A 21,814-nucleotide genomic window follows, 5' to 3' on the forward strand; every position below is an offset into this window, starting at 1 on the left:
TAGGACGGGCCACGTAACGTTCTGGTTCAAATGTGAGTTGTTGTGAAGACCAGTGTTGGATTGAGCTAGTGCGGGGCCTGTAGCATATGTTATAAAGGGGCCCGGAAAAAAAACATGAAAACACATACATTTTTAACTTGCATAGTAAAGTAATTGTATTATTGTATTTGCTATACAGCCAGATAATACGACAAATCGCTAACCTTAAACACCCAGTCGTTTGTAAAAGTTGAAGGCGGTATAGTACTATAGTAATAGAGCAAGTGCAGAATCACTGCACCGGAATTGATAGCTTGAAAGCATTTAGCGCGGGTCCTTTGAAAGTGCGGGGCCCGTAGCATATGTAGTAGCTACTTTTGCTACTATAAGATAATCCGGCACTGGTGAAGCCCCTCCTCCACCACACGACACAGCCAAAGTAACTATTTGTCGCGCGTACAAGCGTTTAACGGGAGAAAGGCTTGTTTCGGTATTATTCTTCAACTTACAGGTGAGCTGAAACAATAATGGGCGCGTGTTAAACGCTTGTCTCCCACGTATTCTCCACATTATAAGACGCATCCCCAAGTTTTCGAATTGCTTGTGTCCTATGCGGTATTAAATTGTTTTTTTACCCTTCTATCTGGCAACAAAACTGACACCTTTTTTACAAGGAGTCATGTTTGCATAGACCACAATACCTGCAATCATAATGCAAACAAAAAACATAACTCTAATAATGTATGCACTGTCCTTGAAGTTGATTGGTCCACACCCGAGACAGCTTTCCTTAGAGCCTAGTCTCACATGGGTTGGACCAGATGACGCCAAAAGGTGTCAGTTTTGTTGCCAGATAGAAGGGTAAAAAAACAATTATCATATTTTTTACTGGCAAATAAGGTTCCAATGGTCCTATGCGGTAATTCACGATGCCGTGCGCTAACCACTGCGCCACACCTCTCGACCCCAACAACAGCAGTTCCACATCGTCTCCAAATAGATCCGAACTAAATGTAAAAACAACTCAACACGTTCGTCAATAACACTGTGGCCTTAAAAGAAGAACCGTACATCATAGGCGACGTTTCGAGCAATGTTACCTATTTCATAGCACGTGAACGCTGTGCTAAATAAACGTGCCGTTCACAAGGGTATCGTTCACAAGTTGGCTTCCACGTGTCTCGCTCCGATCACGCGCTGTGCATTAGGTTCTGCAGAGAAGCGGGCATCCAGCCACGTGGAATCGCCACTACCTTTGGAATTTTTTTTAGCACGTGATCGACTCGGGTGATGATGTCAAATTTCGCGATATGAGATGCGCGTTGCTTTGTAATTGTGCATTGCGGTCGTAATGTTTATGGGTTTAGTGCCTCCAGTAGGCATGGCAGACTTAAAAGCTCAGGTATTTTTTTAACTGCACTTCACCCGACTACATTCCAAGTCTGCCATGAGTTATTTCCCTAACCATTGCAACTTTCTCCAACCATTATATAAACGGAGTGGTAGCTCCTGCAATCTCTCATTTACTTGATACAGCTGTCGTGGCTGTGACGGTTCCACCTGAAGACGGAAGCTTGTGTTGCCTCCGAAACGTCGTGATTTTTATTTTATTTTACTTTTATTAATTTTCATGTTTTTACCTACGTGACTTTACCGAAAAAACCTAAGAACATGAATCCTTGCAGTCACGAAAGCTTCAAATCTAGAATCATTGCAACTTTACAATATGTTACTGCCTTGTGACGCACAGAGCTGTCAGTGTGACACAAAGACGCGCTCACATGCACAAATCAAAGACAAAGACAAAAGATCCCACGTGCAGCCTCAACAGACTGTTGGGGCAAGTGCTGTTAACGAGCACCGATGAAGGCCGGGACGTCACACGAAGAGTAATCTGGCCAACACCACGCCCGGCCGCCTTTGTCTCCCTGGTGTAGATTTGTACGCATCGTATCGGGTACTCATTGGGGGCTAAGTCGACCTAGGTGTATCCCAGGACTAATCCCAGGACTCGTTCAGTTACCCGTCACTGGTGTTGGCTGCGAGTGGGAATCAAACTCGGGTCGGTTGGGCTTGTAGTGGGTTCAACTGAGTCACAGACGTACTCTTTGGAGCCAACACATTTATTGATACCAACACAAAGGGGTAACTGCCCCTTCACCAGATAAGAACCTATGGTGGTGGACCACCAGCAGAGCCGGCCCAGCCACTAAGCGACCCTTGCAATTGCAAAGGGCCCCGTGGCCAGCAGAGGGCCCCCTAGAGTCACTGCTAGCTAGTGGGTGAAACAAATCATACATCAAAGGGGCCTCCAACCAAATTTTGCTTAGGGCCCCCAAAGGTCTAGGGCCGGTTCTGACCACCAGGCTAACTACACTATAGTTACACTGGGAGTAGGGGGCCGTCCATAAATGAGTGCGTATTTCAATTGCCGCTGCACTCTGATGTTGTAGGAGAAAACATTTATTTAAAAAAGTCTATTTAATTAAGTAGAACGTGTTGTTTATATTTATTTAAAGTTGCGCATTTTGATGTGACGTCACATTTCTCACCCCCCCCCCCCTCGTCACACATTGTCACAAATGTCTGACCCCCCCCCCCCCCCAGGTGCGTGACGTCATTTATGGACCACCCAGCTTGGGTCCAGGTGTGACTCTTCTCGGACGTAGAACGTAGATTCTTCAGGATATTATTTGGATCTTTCGGTAAAGCCACGTAGATTGTGATAACCACATCAGCCGGACCCTCTGGGGGACCCGGCTTGTATCCTCTGTGGTGTGGCTGGCTCCGCCCTTAGCCACGCCCACATTCGAGAACACTCGAGCAGGATCTCGACCCTGACACGTGACCACCCCAAGCCCCCACCTGAGGGGCCCTGTGTAGACTTTAGCGGTCACGTTTCCTTTGGGGTCAACCAGAGTGCCATGGCCCTTAGTAACCCCATTCCCTTGGCCGGCACTCTCGCACCCTATCCTGTAGGGGTCGGCATTGCACAGTGACATCCGCGATGTCACTCCAGGTTCGTAGCGTGGCGCTCTAACCACTACGCCACCGTGACACAGAAGACCGTTATCTTTAAGTATATATAACATGATGATGATTGCTTGTGTTGCAGTCTAAACGTCGTGAGAATTTTATTGTTTTATATGTTTTATTATTTTAGTGTTTCCCTTCTACGTGACTTTACCGAAAGAACCAAGAATATGAATCCCTGCAGTCACGAAAGCTTTAAATCAAAATGTATATAAAACCTCGTGTTGAAACAGCTCTCTCGCTGGTTCAGCAGTTCCACTGCTGGATTATTATTTTCCGCCTGAGGACGGCCGCTTGTGTTGCGATCGAAACGTCGTTAAATATTATTTTGTATTTTGTTTTATTTTTCTACCCACGTGACTTTACCGAAAGAACCAAAGAGTATATATTTAAGCAATTAGAGTATCCCGACTGCGAATACGATGACGTCTTATAATAATAATAACCACCATGCCGTCACTAACTCTGGACTATGTTTAACGAGGCACTCATTTCACGGGGCCATAACTATCACATTGAAAAGTGGAATCATATTTTTCAAATGCGTATCTTGTCCAGTAAATGAAACATATTCGTTTTCATGAAACGAGCAACGACAATCACGATGTAACGATACCGTTTTGTCGAACTAACGAAACGATTATCGTGAACCATATATCGTGAACGATATTAACGTCGGCGCTTGTATATCGCGGAAGTCGTGCGTGCGCGCGCGCGCAACTCCACGTGTTCATCGAGACTTACCTGCACGACGCGGTCTCGTCCACGTGTCTGAGTGGCGAGACGCGAGTTTGATGGATGCGTGTGATCACATAGCACACAGAAGACAGAGAGGTCCCCGCGTAAAGCCTACGCGCACAGGTGTGAACAAGGGCTTGTCAGTGAGCACCTATTAAGAAGGGTGGCGCGGCGCACGAGTGGAAGAAAGAAAAAACCGCACCACGTAGCGCACACTCACAACACAGTCAACTCACTTGTAGCCCAGGTGTGCTGCTATGCGATGTTAATTCTCCACTGCTGGCTTTTATCACGATTCGTGGTCCGGGGCGGAGTCAGGCGGATGGATGGACGATCGCTCGTTGGTTGCCGAGAGGTGGCGTTTTTGATGTGGATTTCTTTTTTTTTTGGGGGGGGAGGGGGGGAATTATGACAACAATATTCGTAATGCACGGATTATGGGCCTGCGGAATACAAGACGAAACCCAAATCTGATAACGCGCCGAGAGCTTTCACAGCAAAATAAAGCCGAGATTTGTGCGACAGATGCGGTCGTGTTGAGCCGACCGAACATCTGTCTGTGTGTGTGTGCGCGCGCGCGTGTGTGTGGGAAGCGGTGTGGTTAGGTAGCAACGGTGGTTTCATTTCTTCTCGGTCACAGTTATACCTTTGAAGTTTTTGTGACTGCAGAGATCCGTACTCTTTGGTTCTTTCGGTAAAGTCACGTAGGTACAAAATAAAATAAATTCAATCACGACGTTTCGGGCGCAACACAAGCGTCCGTCATCACGCTTGTGTTGCGCCCGAAACGTCGTGATTTAATTTATTTTATTTTATACCGACGTGACTTTACCGAAATAACCAAAGAGCACAGTTATACCCTTCCCTTATCTATGCTTGCGATACGTGGAGCCTTCTGAAGGAACATCCGTGCCGGTTTAAAACATTCAGGGTGGCCTACCTGCGAACCATCCTGGATTTAACCGGGCTGGGTTGTGTCAGGAGCTCGCAAATCCTTGAGAGATCTGGACACATTCCCATCGGTGAGCTCTTTCTACAGACAAGGCTGCGTTGGCTGGGTCACGTAGCCCGCATGCCCAGCCAACACATGCCCATACTCTTAGTTATTTCGGTAAAGTCACTTAGGTAAAATTTTAAATTTAAATTAATAAAAATAAAACAATAAAATCACGACGCTTCGGAGACAACACAAGCTTCCGTCTTCAGGTGAAACCGTCACAGCAACACATGCCCAGCCAAACGCATATCCAAGCAGCTTCTGTTTTGGATGAATAGAGGGGGCTTGACGGGCACGGCACGGGCTAGAAAAGAGATGGGCTGATGTGATACAGGAGGATGCGAAGCTGCGTGGACTTGCCGCTATACTGATACCAGTGGTGCCATGTCAAGATCGGCCTCTATGGAGGAGGTCCGTGAAGGACGTTACTGGACAGTTGGAGGCAGTCGCCCTCCAAACAACACAGCGGAGGCCGGAGAAGCGACGCTCACAACAATGTGCGGAGCGCCAGGCGGATAAAACGCAGCAAGGTCGTGGGGAGCACAGCTGGCGTATCTGCCAGTCACCGAATTCAGTCGACCCGTGGCACCTGCAGGGTCTGTCCCGTGACCTCCTGCCAGCGAGCCTTCGACACTTCACGTGGCCTCGAGGTGCACCTAACCTGGCACATGCGACGTGGTTGACGTCACCTCCACGACGTGGCGAATGACGGCTGTTGTTGTGGGTCGCTGTTGCAGGTATCGGTGCCACAGTCGGTCAGCGCTACGCTGCGCTACGAACCCGGCGATCGGAGTTCGATTCCCGCTCACGGCCAACACCGGTGGCGATTATCTGAACCGGTTATGGGCCTCCTCTAGGTCGACTCAGCCTCAAATTCGCACCTGGTGCGGTGTGTATAAACATCGCCACTGGGGGAGACAAAGGCGGTCGGGCGTGCTGATAGCCATACTACCCCCTCGTGGGGCCGTATTTATCTTATAGTGGAACACAGTGTCGCTGTCTTTCTGTTTGTCATTCTTTGGAGGCGCCGTTGGTCGGCCTGGTGGGGTGTTGGCTGTTGTGTTGGCCGGCTCTCTGTGTTGTGTTGCATTGTATTCGTAAGTTTACTGTGGGTTTTTTTCTCATTCATTCTTACCTGATGACGGTTGCTTGTGTTGCAGTAGAAACGTCGTATTCTATTATTTATTTATTTAAATGTGTACGTACCTTTACCGAAAGAACCAAAGAGTAATTCCTGCAGTGACGAAAGCTTCGAATCGATTGTGGGGCTGTTTGCGATGCTTGTGGTGTTAAGAGTGTTTGTAGATTTTGCGGTGAGTGGCGTGAAGCCGTTTTAAAGCCCCGCGCCATGGAAATTCGCTGGAGTTGGGTTATAAAAAAAAATCATCTTTACCTTCGTGATCATGGCAGATGCGGGTACCTGACGCACAAAATGGAAAATGTAAATTGTCCAGTGTGGGACTGCGGTCATCCAGAGCACATACCTGTCAACCCCTTATCAGCGCCCTACCTGGTTACAGACCAATTCAGACCTTTTTGGTCATCCCGTGCCCCTTAAACATCTCAACGTTCATCCTCAAAAGTCCCATCACCACAAGGGAGAAACACAAACAAATAGACAGAACAATGTTTGTTGCCCGTATTGAAACGGCTGTACGCCGTATGGACCTGAAAACTCAGTTTATGACGTCATAAAGCTCTGCCCCCCCTTCCCCCCAAAAAAACATGCTTCAAATCGATTAAAACTATTGTCATTGTAGTGCGTATTTAATGTGCCGCTGCACTTTGATGTTGTGGGAGAAAACATTTATGAAAAAATATATTCAATTAAGTAGAACGTGTTCTCTATATTTATTTAAAGTTGCGCATTTTGATGTGACGTCACATTTCTCAACCCCCCCTACCCCCCTCGTCACACATCGTCACAAATGTCTGACCCCCCCCCCCCCCCTAGGTGCGTGACGTCATTTATGGACGGCCCCTAAGAGCGCAGTGAGCTTAACCAGGTAAGAATGAAAAAAAACACATTGTTTAGTTTTGTTTATATTCATTTTTAAGTGATTTATTTACCTTTCCTATACTTTTGCACTCCTATCGTGCTTTTTTTAGTGTTTGTTGTTGTAACGTTCTGACCTGCCACCTATTATATTTGTATATTATAATAAATAATATTATTTGTTATAGTAATTGTATTTCTATTATTATTTATATTATTTTTATTTTCATTATTTATTTTTACCTACGTGACTACCGAAAAAAACCTAAGAGTAAGAGTTTTATAGCTCATCGGATTCCTCCAGATATAAATAAATATTACGAGCCGTTGCGTGATGACGTCGCAAACCCACGCGCCGACGAGACGGCGTTGCGCGGTGACGTCACGAGCCCACGCGCAGCGACGTCGTGACGTCACGCCACAGAGCCCAGAGACGTCGTTTGACTTAAAATGGAGGGAGCGGAGGAGAGCGGTTTCGGCGCGGGCAGAGCGGGTGGCGTCTTCGACATCGTGGCCTTCTTGAAAAAGCCGCTCACCATCCTCAGGCTGCTGAGCTGGGTGAGCGCGGTAGATGCATGAAGAGAGGAGAGGGGATGGCGTTGACACGGCGGCGTAGCGGTGCGAGGGGAAAGACCGAGTGCTTAGGCCGGCGCCTCGGTCTAGCCTGAGTGACTGCCCGGAAGGTGGCTCTCTGGGTCGGCTCACGGTGCGCGCACGAGGGGGGTGGGGGTCACCCGTCCTGCTTGTACGGATTTTTATTTTCTAACACTGCAAAATCGCCACCTCGGGTGTTAATGGTTTTATCGTGGTATTTTCCAGCGTAGCTTTGATTCGGGTCACGAACGTAGCCTTCCAACCACTGCTTCAGAAAGTCTTTAAAGGATTGAAGGAAGCGATGGCGAGGCTCTGTGAAGGCATCTTAAGCCGGAAAACATTTCCCTTAATCCCGGAGACCCGGAGCGCTGAAGATGTCTCGTCAATTGTACACCGCCCGATTTTTTTACAGCGTTTTAAAGCAAAAATATCGTCACATTTAGTCGTATATTGTCATTTTACAGTAAAAAAAAAGTGTCAAAAATATATAGAATCCCTGAAGATGTTATCACGTTTATACATAACGTTATAAGTGCTGTACTCAGTGTATTGCCCTGTGATGTTTATTACATTTGGCGGCTGTTAACGCTACTTTCGTTACACGCTTCTCTGCAACGGCCCACATTTGTCAGCGTGGTTTTGCACGTTGCCTCCATGGCCCGCTGTCACGCGGCTAAGTCGAGCGCGTTTACGCTTGTCAACAACCACAACAACCCCGTGGCGTTTTCGAAGGGCCCGTGTGTAATTACAGCAAAGATGATGTTGCGAGGCCATGGCTTTAAATAGTGGCGATATCCGGGGCAGGGTGGTGAGCATTTTTGTTTGTTATGATGGCGGTGATCATGGTTGGTCATGGTGGATTATGATGATGCACTTGTTGTGGGTATATCATGGGACCTCCTTTGCCAGTACCAAAATATGAGAATACGTTTTCCCCTTTTTCTCTGGCCACAAAACAGGTGCTGAGATGTTAAAACACCAAGTAATCATGTCTGCATGAACCACAATGCTTGTGGTCAGAATTGAAACAAAAAACTCTGATAATATATTGCCATTGTCCTTGAAACTGATTGGTCCACACCATAGACAGCTTTCTTTTGAGCCTCGTCTTGGGGGTGGGGGGGTGGTGGAAATCTGCACCCAAAGAAGGACGCAGTCGTTGTGGGTTAAAGCGGCGGTCCCACGGCCTTAATTGATCATTAATCTCGCGGGACCGCCGTGATTTTGGCAGAGTACGTGTTATGGAGTGACTCAGGCAGCCAGCTATGGCTGCGGGGTTTGGTCGTACATGTTATGTATATCGTTTGTTGTTGGATTTCAATCACAGTTCCTATGATCACTGTTCCATTGTTTTTGTGGCTTTATTTTGGTGATTTTGAGGACGGTTTGGTCTGGCCATGCTTGTTTGTTGTAGTACAGAGTTGGCCTGATAACTTTAATCTACATTGTCTTATGGTTGTTACTCTTTGACTTGCATCCCACTGGGATTTTTGCACACAGCGTTGAAATGCGGTGTTTTTTTCTGGAAGACTTTGCTGTTTTTCCAGGATTTTTTTTCTGTTGCGTGTAGTCACTTTAAGATGTTTCTTGTTCATGTTTTTGTTTTGTTGCACCTGAGTCAAGAGCCGCATGGCTCACAGGGTTATACCTAATAAATAAAAGAAACTGAAACGTGGCAGCGGCGCGTTCTTGATGCGGGCAGCCAGGCCGGGCGGGCCTGCCTTGGCCTGTTCGCGTCTGTCCGTCCCAGTTTTTCGTTATCCGTGGCAGGCACTATGTTACGTTTTTTTTACTCGGTGTTTGAGACGAGACTCAAAAGAAAGCTCTCTGGTGTGGACCAATCGGTTTCAAGGACAATGCATATATTACCAGTGTGTTTTTGCGTTCTGATCACAATTATTGTGGTTAATGCAGGCACGATTCCTTGTAAAAGATTTCAGTTTGGTGTTTTAACATCTTATAACCTGTTTTGTTGCCAGAATAAAGGGAAAACCCCTATTATCCGTGTTTTTTGCATTCTGACCACAAATATTGTGGTTAATTTCAGATATGATTCCTCGTAAAAGGTTTCAGTTTGGTGCTTTAACATCTCAACACCTGTTTTGTTGCCAGAAAAAGGGAAAAACTTATTCTCACTTGTGGGCATGTTTGTGTTGTTGATTGACTTGGTGTTTTGGCGACGAGCCTGCGTTTCTCGATCTGTAGGCATCACGGCATAAAAGCGGGGCGGATGATTTCCTTTTTAATGTCGGCAGCTGTTGCGGATGATGGACATGTTGGCACGTTTGTGTTGATGAGTCACTGTTGCTGGTTGTGATTATCGTGTCGCGTGAGGCTGGTGATAATGGCTGATGCACAACTTCGTGGACGTTGGATGATTAACGAACGACGTTGAAGGTCGTGTGGAGTGATCATTCATGGACGAGAGTGCCCGTGGGTTGTGCTGACGACAATGGTTGATGGTTATGAGGAACGTGTCGGTGTGGGTTACCGGTCATCGTCGTTCATTATCGATCCACTGCTGGATGAAGGCCCCACCCCAAGATACCGTCGTACCATCGCACGATCCGATTTCATCGCTCCATCTTGGCGGCGTAACATAACCCGGGCGTGTTCCCTGATTTTCTGGCACACCACCATCATCATTAAAAGCCTGGCCTTTTATGTTTTCTCTTCTGGGGGGGGGGGGAGGGGGTAATCTGCACCCAAACAAGGACGTGGTCGCTGTGGGTTAAAGCGGCGGTCCCACGGCCTTGATTGATACTTCATCTCGCGGAACCGCCGTGATTTTGGCAGAGTACGGCGTGGCAGCCAGGCCGGCCGGTCAGGCCTGCCCCTTGGCCTCTTCGCGTCTGTCCGTCCGTGGTTTTCGTTATCTGTGGCAGGCACTATGTTGGGTTTTTTTTCTCCTCTCTCTCTCCCGATGGGATTATTAAATCCTTTATATTAAGTTCACTTGCTTGCTTGCGCGCTTACGACCGTGCAAATCTTTCGGTCGTTTTTTAACCCACTTCCCGTGATCCGATCGAGCTGACATTTTGCACACAGACTCGTTGTGCGTGACAATTTATTTTCGTGAAAATTTTTTTCCAAAATGTTCCACTTTTTAGGACTTTTTTTCATATTTAATTTAAAATACCAATGCGATAAAAATGAAACTCTTACTCAAGAAAAACTGAAATGAATAATAAAATAAAACCGATGCCACGCATATAAAGGATTTATAGTGAAAAACTTTGTTTTTACGGGTTAATTTTTATCGAATGTCAGTGTGCGTGGAATCCTCACGGAAGTGCAGTGCATCTAAAAGGAGTGAACGAATAACTGTGCGCGTTACAAGTTGAAATTATTATTATTTCGAATTTCACTCCCAATAAAATGGTCGAGTGTTTTTGCGAACGTCCCATGCTCACCACGCCCGCGACAGAGACGCCTTTATCTCCTCCAGAAAGAGCCACGTCGACTCAAGCTGCGCACTAATTGTGTTTGCTTTCGTTAATCAACAACCCGGAGCGCCGCCGCTCGACGTTGCTTGCGAACGGTTCACGTCATCATTATGATCGTGGCACCTCCATCGTTGTAATTGCACAGATCCTATCCCCCTGAATGTCAAATTAGTCTCCAGGACCGGTTTTGTTTGCTTCAGACATGCTGTATAACACAGCAAGGTCGACGTGGTAGCACACTGGGTGCATCTGACCATTGTCAAAGTCCGCTAACACGCCTGGGTCTGAAGTTTGATTTGAAAACTAATGTCGTGTTTGTCATAATTATTTTATTAATTTATCGGCCCCCGCATCTTTTGGACGTATCCGTCCCTCCCTCGTACTATAATTACTCCTACTATATCAGATATTTGTCTGATATAGTATTAAGTATGAATCATAGTTATTTTTCAAAAAGGGAAATTGCGTGAAAATAATTCCGCTTGCAAAACGACCAAGATGTGTTTCCTGTTTTTTGTGTGTTTTATATATTTCATCATCGGTTATATCCATCGCTCTAAGACCCAGGACATTGATCAACTTGTACTAATGCACGGCTTCAGTAGCCCTTTAACCCTGCTATGAGCCGTGCTATCGCTTTCCGAGTCTACAAATAGAACAAATCGACTCTCTACCTCCACTGAGAAATCAACTTCTGCCTCCTTCGATTTAACAACATCAGCAACTTAAATTTGTAATGTTCCCATAACCTATCGACACGTCTCAAGAGTGCAACATTTAATATGGGAAAAAAACCATGAGCGAATGCGATGGGGAATGAGCAGGGGGAAAGGTTTAAAAGTTTGACTGCGTTGAGTCGCCTATACGAAGAGAATAACTACATGATGTCCGCAGACTGACTAAAAACCGGACGAAAATATCTGTAGACTCAGGTGGTGTGTCCCCGACTCGTTTAAAATGGAGTTGCAGGGTGGGGGAAATCAAGGATGGATTCTGTTTGACAATTCTAGAAAGTGGCAGCCATATGGCTGCTGGCAAGTCATGTGCTTTGGGTTCACAAGTAAACAGACGAGGAAAAGGAATTCCACCGTGATGAAACTTGACTCGGGGGTGGAGGTGGGGGGCTTACTGCTTATCAGACACAACTCTCAGCATCACTCTCTAGTGACGGGGGTGTCCTCTCTTCGAACAAGAATGTTCTGCAGGAGAAAAATATATAAATCAATAGAGTGTCGGCGAGGTGTGTGCTGCTACTACCACCCTGGCATTGCGCCACAAGCAGTGAGGGTGGCTCATGTGAGTGTCTTGTGATGTGAGTTCCTGGCACCCTCCCCCCCCCCACTTCTCTGCGGGTGTCCCGCGTGACCTGTTCTCATGTGACCGTACCAGCTCGGCCTCCCGTAAGGCTGATGATGCCACAGGCTTTCCTGACTCATTCCCTGTAATGGAGGGCCACTTTGTACAAAGTGCCCATGAGCAGACGTTTTCGTCAATGTGTTGCTGCTGATGAGGGCTTGCTATTGTTTTTGTTGTTGTGACTTGCTAACCCCCCCCCCCCATACTCATCTCTGAAAAAATTACTTTATAGCTCATCCGATTCCTCCAGTCTAAATCAAGATTCTGATTCACGCCGCGAGTGTTGTGGGGGTTATTGAACCACGCTTCTCCACGTTGGTCAGTGTAGGTTGGTGAAGTCGTGTAGCAGCAGTGTTTTGCAAACGTGTGCCGTGTTACATTTGGAATTATAGGAGAAGACAACCCTCGTGTCCCACCTCCCCTCTCTTGGTCGGTGCAACACGGCACACAGACGTCAGCCCCCACCCCCGGCCCTCTCAACTCCCTTGGTCGTGCATGCGCAGTTGGGAAAACACACAGTGAATGCAGAGACACGGACAAGAATACACTCGCACACAGACATGGAGAGAGAGAGACGCAGGGACACGGAGACAGAGCCACTCGCGCAGACACGAACACACTCGTGCAGTTGGGCAAATTCGTGTCACGCTTGCAAAGCGACCAGGGGATTGTAAATTCTGTCGCGACTACAACGCATTCTGACTGACCCACCCGGGCTCACAGTGATGTTGTGGTTCGCTGTGCCGCCAAGATTGAGCTAGCTTGAAAGTGTGCTTTGGATTGAAAAAGGTTAAGAAGCTCTGCTGTACAGCACTTGATTTCGCTGCACTGCCTTCTGATGCCCACCATGCAATCCCACAATAACACAGGCTGCCCCGCTCACAATGTGGGCTTTTGACCACGCCTTAACCATGCTGGTTGATGTGGGTTGGTGAAGGTGGAGAGCGTCGATGTGGGAGCATAGAAGTACGATACAGCGATGGACATTTCTGCGCTCTCCTTAGCTGCCCACCGCGTAGCACGGCAGTCTGCGACAACACGTCCGGTTGTTGTAGGCTGCATGGGGGTTATGCATCCAAGTACCAGCTAAGCGTATCCCTGCTTCGCTTCTAAGATATGACGAGATGCACTCAGGGTGATTTGGTAATCGGTGGGAGGGGGACCCTTTTACAACTGACACTCAACACCCACATCTTCTCCTTCACCTTCAAGTCAACCTTTTAATTTTGACGACAAACCCTCGTTAAATGTCATGTGCTTGTTTTGGGTGTGGTTTTGTACACATACACCTACTCGGATATCTAATTCCATCAATCATTGTACATTTCACACATTTACCTTTGGCGTAACTGCATACTTGGTTTAAACAAATGCTGTGGGAGAGGCTTTGTTGACATTTGTAAACAGTAGTAAATAATGTGACTATTTATATCTAAAAAAAAACTTACATGATTCGCAAAACTTTTTTCTGGATCGTGCCACATTATGGTATTTAGGCACAATTCTATTTTAGGAGTATTTTGCTTGTGGGAGGTAACTCGGAGAACCCAGACGATGTCCACGTATACGAGATGATAAAGTTCTACCATTGTAGGTTAACCCCACTCGCTGTACTGCCACCTCAATGATCTCCTTGCAGACCCCGGTGAGATTAGCACTCAAAAATGTTTTGCGCGTCCTCCACAATTTCGAACCTCCGAAGTGGCATGCGCCGCACCCGGCATGTAGTCTGTTTAATTAGTGAAGCGCGTGTGTGTGTGTGAGAGCGGTCATGGGCATCACTTGGGTCGAATTGGTCTCAAATGAGTACCTGATCCGATGTGTAAACATTGCCACTCGGGAGACAAAGGCTGCCGGGCATGACGCTGGCCTGTCCAGCCCTCTCGTGTGCCGGGTTAACCTTCACATGTGCTCGGTAACAACACTTGCCCCTAATGTCTGTTAAGGCTATATGGCGACCTTTGTTTTGCACGAGCGTGCACACGAAAAGTTTTTTTTTCTTTAGTCAACAATGACTTGGGAGGATAAAAATCGTCAGGCATGGTGATGCCTATGTTGGGGCCGCTGGTCCCCGAAGTCCCTCCCTGCTCCGTGCCTATGGCAGGGGCTCCGCCGTGCGCCGACCCCTCGCTGCTCTGCGAGCAGCTGCTGCCGTCGCTGGGCTCATCGCCCGACGGCTCCCCTCCCTGGTCCGTCCCTCCGCGAGCTCGTGTGAGAGGCATAGCTCGCCGCACGCCCTCGTTCACCTACAGACGCTGCGTTGTCTCTCCACGGATCACGCGCTATTAAACGGGGGTCAGGGGTCGGAGGGCGAACGACGCTGCCCTCACACTGCGCGAGTCCCGGCGGCGACAAACGGAGCGGGGGCCTGCGGACGCACCGACCCCTTCCCCCACACTACGAGCGCACACACCTGCACACACGCGACACCCACTCGTGCGCCGCTCTACGCAGCGCTCACTCACGTGGCGAACCACTGTGTACACACACGCACCCACACGTTCACACTGCTCCACAAGATCACGCGAGGCCACGCTTCGCTATTAATGATTTATTATTTGCTACCTGCGAATTGATGTTAAATCAGTTTGAGTCGACGAGGCTAGCCTATTCTACCACCCCTGAATCTATTCTCTATTTATCGGCTATGATCCTACTTTTACCTCCTTACTCACCGTTAAGTGTCCACGGCGGTCCGCTGATCCTTGTGCTAACAGCGTACCTCGGTGCGTCGCACGGACGTCCGGGTCGCTGGCTGGAGCTGCGTCTGGTTGCCTGGCGCTGGAGTAAGAGAGCCCGATCTCTCCTTTGCCCCCCTCTTTATCCTCCCTACATCAAAGGGATGCGGCTCCGCGCCGGACGGTGGCCCTCAGCTTTTCCTTAACAATGGGCTCGCGTCCTCTAGCACGCGCACCGCGGTTCCGGGCGCCTGTGATATGCTAATCAATGTGCGGCGTTGCGCGGCGTACATTCTAATTAATCCCTTTCCCTCCCTAACAATGGTGCCTGCGCGCTCAAGCGTAATTATCCCAACCATCCGTGACTATGCGCAAGAGCCCCTGCGGTCCCGCTACTCATGCTGTCCCGTCCCTCCCCTGCTTGCCCCGTCGACACGTGGGTGGTGTGTGTGGGGGATGCGCTTCAACCGCGGTGGCCGAATGCCCCTCGCCGCGGCCATACCATCTTAAGGCAGGTCGCAGCGCCGCGGTGCAACGTAGCGTCGGGGGAGGCCGTCCAATTCCCTGATCGCCGGAAACCGTGAGAGTTAATCCCGATAAGGGTTTCTCGGATAAAAACCGGTCGATCAGGTGACCTTCCCTTCCAGCTCTATGGGGGGGGGGGGGAATGCGTGCGGGTGTGTTCATGTGAGGTGAGGTGAGGGGGACGAGGGGTTGGCTCCGTTGCTTGGTGGTGGCGAGGTCGGGGGTGGGGTGCCTGCCGAACGGCTTCGTTGCGGCGGTATCACACCTACGATTACCCACTCAAGAACAAAGCATGACTAAGGCGAGATGACATTAACTAACCTGAATGAAGACGCAGACAATCTCGAAACATTAGATAATTCAGCACACTGAAGACAAAAAAACGAGAATTGGGTAGAAATGATTATGTAATATTTCCATAATTGGCTGACCTAATAATAATGGGGGAAGGGGGGGGGGTTACTCACCTCTCACACCAACATTTGATGACTAAGAGTTTTACTAAATGTTTGACTGCTTTACCAACGATACTAGGAGAATAACTACATGAGAGCCACAGGTTAAGACTTGACGAAAATTTCACGGTATGTACGTATGTTGAACCTCTTTCGTGTACCGCACGTAGCCAACGTCCTAATCAGAAGTGCGGGCGGTCGCAGGTTGTCAAATAGACTAAGACTAAGTGAAATAACAAATGCTGGTTACATTAACACTGGTTGGTGTGTGCGTGCGTGTGGCCGCCCGCTTGTTGCAGATCTTCGCAGTGGTTGTGCTCGCCTGCATCACTAATGAGGGCTACGCCAACTTCGATGCAAAAGGGCCCCCGACCCAGTGCATCTTCAACATGAACGGCGACGCGTGCCGCTACGGCGTCGCCATAGGCGTCATCGCCTTCCTGGCGGCCACACTGCTACTTGTGTTGGACCTGTACGTGCCAAGCATGGCGGGCCCGCTGGACCGCAAAAACATTCTGCGCGTCGAGGTCGTCTTCTCCGGTGAGCGCTCCCACGCCCTACCGATGGCACCTGTGCACTCATCGCCCGCCGCTTTAGCACGGCCCATTCTTAAAATGCTTCGCATTTAGATGCTGCGTTAGTCGACTTTGCGTCCTACAGGGTGATAGATTTATGGCCACGAACCGCCAACACCGACTCTCTGCGCAGCACATTCTTGCAAAGATGTCGTCGCACTTGGACGCCGTAAATCTACGTCATGTTTTTGTGCGCTTGATTTGTCACGTAATATATGGGGGGGGGGGTCACGGTTCGCCACTTAATTTCTTCTCGTGCGGTGCACGTGGAATCTATGAATCTGAAACGACGACGCGCGCATGATTCGGTGCGCACTTGCCGTGGCACCTGTCTCGTCTTAGGAAGGGGGGGGGGGGGGCCTTGCGGGTGGCAACTGTGCGAGTATAAACTGAGGCGCGGAAACAGTGGGGGTTGCTTGCCAGAGGTGTTAACGGCTCGGCCATGTGCTGTTGTTGTCGTGTGGTGCAGTGCTGTGGACGTTCATGTGGTTCGTGGGCTTCTGCTTCTTGACCAATCAGTGGTCGAAAACATCGACTCAAAAGAACGGCGACGCGGCGCGTGCATCCATCAGCTTCGCGTTCTTCTCCATCTTCATTTGGGTGAGCAGACGCGTGACATCTGCACAGAAGTCATGACCGTGACCCAGATGAAAGTGTTTTTTTTTACTCCCGAAAATTCAAGCCCGCCACGGTGACCTCCCCCCCCCCCCCCCCCCCCCCAACACTGCGTGACACACGAGAGCGATCTAGGGAGTGTGCCGCTGCTTTGGTTTTCGAGACTGCTGGGTATCGCTTCCGATGTGGTTTTGGAAAAATAATTTAAAAAAATCATGACGTTTCGATCGCAACACGAGCAATCGTCTTCAGGTGAAAAAATACAGCAGGCGGACTGCTGAAGCAGGAATAAATCTACGTGACTCTACCGAAAGACCCAAAGAGTATGAATTCCTGTAGTCACGAAGGCTTTAAGTCTCGATTTAGAAACATCCGTTTTAGAGTATTTGGCTGCTATTCATTTCCCCACGTGATAAGCCACTTCGTTGAGCCATTATTTGTGGCCAGGTCGCTTCTGAAAAAGAGCTACATAGCTCAGTGGACGTTACAATGTAAAAAAAAAAAGTTCATTGACTATCTTTAAAAAGGGATAAAGGTGCAGCCCTGCAACGAATTACTCGTGCCACTGCTGGCAGAAGGGCCTCCACTAGAGGCAGCTCAAGAGATTTATTGAATGGGTGTTTGACCCTACACTTGGACGCTGGCTGTACTTATTGGGAAATATACGAGTACCCCACGTTATACCCCACCACAAGCAGTCTCCCGTGCCGCTATCTGCAGTTTTCCCGTTATACTCCTGAGTGGACAAAGGCGGCGGGATTTAAGAAACTTCCCAGATGTTGCAGCTGTCATGCTGGGAGATGGAACCGGCGACCTCCACATTGCAAAAGCTTTCCAGTAAAAAGGCAAAAAAATTATGGGAAACTGATAAAGTGATGTTAATGTCGTGAAATTTTATGTCATTGTGAAAAACGATCGTGTGTGTTTTTCAATTGCAACGTGTGCAGGGTTCCCTGACGTACAACGCCTACAAACGCTACCAGGTGTTGTCCGACCCGTTTTCCCAATCCTACGCGGACCCCAGCGGCACGCCATACGCGCCCTACACGGCCGGCAGCGGCGTCGACTCGCGCGACTCCTACCAGCAGGGCCCCTTCACCGAGGCCGGCACTGCACGTGGCTACCAGGACCCGTCGTACTGACGGGGCCCCCCAGCTGGCCGGGCCACTCCCCTTACCCATGCCACCCTCCCTAACCCTCTAACCCCATTTCCACTGGTACATCTGAGCCAGGGCCCTCAACTGCAAAAGCCTGGCCTCACAAGACGTGCGAATCTGCCCGAGTACCAGCCAAGCAAGGCCCCTGGATTGGAGGTCATGAGTTTTGTCACACGTTGTCTTGTTCAGTACATTGTGTGTGAGCATTCGTGCGTTGCGTGTGACGTCGGCAGCACGGATCAGATTCTGAAGTGGAAAAAGCAATCTGGCACCTCCTCTGAGTCTTGTCCGGCTGCCTCGGCATGGCCCCGGCATGTCTCGGTTGTACAGTGGAAAAGGGGTACCTGATCCCTGGGGTGTCGCGCCTACCTGTCAATCCCCACCACCCCCTTTCTTCGGCTCACAACTTTAACATGGCACAAGGGGGTCATCCCTGTTGTTGTCATCGTCAGGTGTGTCAGACCCTCACCTGGGGCACGCCTTGCTCACGCAGAATACAGCAGCGTGGGGGTGGCGGTGCCGTGAATGGAGGACTGACGCAGTCCAAGATATATGGGGATCCTCAGACACTCCCATGCCATGAAGCTGTGGAAGGTGGTGATGGTGCTGGTTATGCCATCCGGGGGATGTTTTCTCGAAAAACAGTGCCCTTCTTGAATTTCTTATATCACCTAATACACCTCAGTTGTTGTTTTCACGAGAGCTGGACTATCCCATTCAAGTGTTTGATAGAACTCCGCCGATTATCAGTTTGATTACTCGAATAATTGGATAACGCAAAATTTTAGAAGCCTGCTGCAATTTTTAGTCGATTGGTGGACTCGCTCGGCCCATTGTACCCCAGCTGTAGTTTTACAACCTTTGCCTCGTGTCCAGCAACCCCATCTGATATTTATACAATGTGGTGATACACAAAACACTGTGTATAGTTTTCGTGATTGTTTGCAGTAAACGTGCGATTACTGGTTTTCATTGTAACATGAATCGAAACTGCGGGATTCTTAAAAATCTAAACACTTTATTTTAAAAAGCCAACGACAACTCTTAAAAAACTTGCCCTGGCTTACATCATTATTGCAAATGTGGGCTCTGGTGCCAATGCACGCATGGAATTTACAGCACAGCAGATTATATGGATTGGTGGTTGTTTAAATACTCTTTATACCACTATAAGCAATGTTAAGTCTCTTTGCCAAATGTACTACAGGGTGGATGAGTTTTGTGGTTTTTTTCCACTGTACAAAAGTAATACTTTTGCCAGCGTGGAAGAGTAGGCCAAATACGCACGAGAGGGGCTGTAGAGCACTCTCAAGTGGGGGGGAGGCCCTTCTGCCACCAGTGGCGTGAGCGAGCAATTACAAAAGAAAGTAAAACCAAATACTGTTTACTATATCACTTATGACGTATACCACCCAGAGATGGGGGTGAAAAATGTTCCGAGCTGGCACAAGGCAGTATTTTGATGTATAAAAAGAGTCCATAAATATATACACAATTATACATTCTATTTGCCTGTAGTTTACTTTTTTTTACAAGTTACATTAAAATTGAGCGGGAAGCCAATCTGCGCTCCGAGTGAAGCGTTTCACAGTTCGGAAAACTCGCCGCGATGATTCGCACTTCTGGCCGAGCAACAACCCAGAAAAATGACATCGTCGGTTTTCTACACCAACCTGTCCACCAAGGGTCTATCTCGCCGCAGCTGTGAAGACCGTTCTCTTCAGCTGTGCAATTGAGCGAGTATTTCCGTCGCATTACCTGTCGGTTCCTCGGTCGGACAGAACAATTAAGCGCAATGCCAAATTTGTACAAGGTGGTGTTTTTATTATTCCCCCTCCTGCTGCCGTTGGCGACTTTACCAAGATTCTCAAACTCGTTGCGCTTCGCAGTCTGGTTTAATCACGGCCGGATGAAACCCGGATGCCAACGCAGGATCTCGGCCGTGCCAGCTCTGTACACCGACATGCGCGTTCCAAGTCTGCCAAGCGAAAGTGTCCGCTTGCAGCGATGCGACTTTGTCGCAACCTTCTAGCCGGGGAAACCTGAAGGTGGGGGAGGGGCCCCCTTTGTGTCAGCAGCGCGGCCACTCTTATGGTTGTCGCAGAATAAGCGGCTGAATTTCGTTGCAGTGCCATGTATTTTTCATGGTAATTTTCGTTGTGTTTTTTGCAAACTTTGTTCGCCTTTTCTTTATCAAGGGCTGCTGGCAAAGCATGGTTTTCATTTTGATCCTCTGTTTCAACAGCAAAAACCTGTGCCGGTTTTTTTTTCAAATCTTAAAATATTTGTTTTCCTTTTGACGATGACATTTTAATTATCAATAATTATATGCATTTTAATTTTGAATGTACGTTTTATATTTGCACTCTGTGATTATTGCCAATGTCTGGTTTGCGTGTGTCATCCAAACTTTGGATTGTTTATGCAGGTTCTGTAAACTTGGTAAGGTTGTCGTGTTCTGTTAAGTGTCGGCACCTGGGAACACGGTAGCGGTAGGTGCCACTTGGATTAACCAAGACTTCGAGATTTGAAAGTTCAAGAAAAGTCCACTTCACTGCACAATCAAACCATAGATTGATGAAGTAGAACCTGTGTGTGTCCACGTGCCATCTTTAAAATACGACCAGGGGCATAACCTCACATCTGGTACGTGCGAATTATTCTCTTAAGTGCATTTTTTTTGGTTTGCTTTGTGGGTATAAATGTTTCTTGTGTGAGTGCACTTTAGAATGTGCAGGCGGGCGGTTGTAAGAGTTTCTTGTGTGTACAATGCGGCAGCCCGGACTCACGTGCTATGCAGGTGGCGTTGTGAACACCAAAATTGAAAAGCGGAAAACAAAAATGTGAAAGATCTGCTGGTGAAGCACCGAGATTGGGGGTCAGTGGGGGGGGGGAGGAGGATCGTGGCCGGATGGCCAGTTGGGTAGGGATTGATCGAGCACACTACCAGCAGCTAGTTGGGTAGGATTGTGGTTAATGGGGGGTGGGGTTGAGGCACTAATACAAGTATCTACTTGAGTAAGGTGTGGTAGAGCTGGAGGATTACGACTTGGTGTATGGTTGGCTAGGTGGATTGGGCTCGTGCTCGTGGCTGGTTGGGTAGGATGGGAGTAATTGGGAGGATGAATAGTGCAGTACTTGTCGTTGGGTAGGATTGTGGTAATTGGGAGAACTATAAAATGGAGATTGCCTAGCGAGTTGGGTCGGAATTTGGTAAGTAATAGCTACTACATTTGCTGGTTGGTTAGGGATGGTTCTAGTGATAGTGGGTATGCCTAACGTTTGATTGGCTAAAGTGCTGTGCCCCAACACCAATTGCCCTTCCTTCCCCGTTGCAGCGTAAGACCTTTTCAGTCTTTTTGGCCGCTTATTTCAGAATTTTGCAGGGTCACTTGCGTAGCACGGTGTGCGCGTTACCGGCTGCCCCGTGTGGTGATGTTGTGGTGTTCGTCCGTCAGTGGCAGTCCCCCCCCCACCCCCCTTGCTGGTCTCCTCCCCGTGGAGCCGTGTTCTTGCTGGCGTGGTTGTGAGTCGTGCCGTGTCGTCGTCTTCGTGATTGGTGGTGGTGGTGGTGGTGCTGTGAGTACCGGTCGTGGTCGTGCAAGGTCCTCTCTCTCCGTGCATATGTACGCGTGTCTCGATTATCTCTCTCTGCATTCATCGTTTCGTA

General features: G+C 48.6%; 1 protein-coding gene across 1 annotated transcript; it reads left to right on the forward strand.

Moving 5' to 3' along the window:
- Positions 1-7,156: 7,156 nt before the first annotated feature.
- Positions 7,157-19,649, forward strand: LOC144726405 (synaptogyrin-2-like). Its single transcript, XM_078605090.1, has 4 exons — positions 7,157-7,301; positions 16,097-16,337; positions 16,842-16,972; positions 17,935-19,649. Exons 1-4 carry the CDS (start codon positions 7,194-7,196, stop codon positions 18,127-18,129), a joined length of 675 nt encoding a protein of 224 aa, XP_078461216.1. The 5' UTR covers positions 7,157-7,193; the 3' UTR covers positions 18,130-19,649.
- The last annotated feature ends 2,165 nt before the right edge of the window (positions 19,650-21,814 follow it).

The sequence above is a fragment of the Lampetra planeri genome, chromosome 23 (genome assembly GCF_965212315.1).
Source record: "Lampetra planeri chromosome 23, kcLamPlan1.2.h2, whole genome shotgun sequence".
In the NCBI taxonomy this organism is placed as follows: domain Eukaryota; kingdom Metazoa; phylum Chordata; class Hyperoartia; order Petromyzontiformes; family Petromyzontidae; genus Lampetra; species Lampetra planeri.

Excerpts from the sequence above, each read along its gene's own strand:
- LOC144726405 (XM_078605090.1), top strand. The coding sequence starts at position 7,194 with ATGGAGGGAGCGGAGGAGAGCGGTTTCGGCGCGGGCAGAGCGGGTGGC. Across the intron at positions 7,302-16,096 it reads TCCTCAGGCTGCTGAGCTGG|ATCTTCGCAGTGGTTGTGCT; the intron begins GTGAGCGCGGTA and ends CGCTTGTTGCAG. Across the intron at positions 16,338-16,841 it reads CGTCGAGGTCGTCTTCTCCG|TGCTGTGGACGTTCATGTGG; the intron begins GTGAGCGCTCCC and ends CGTGTGGTGCAG.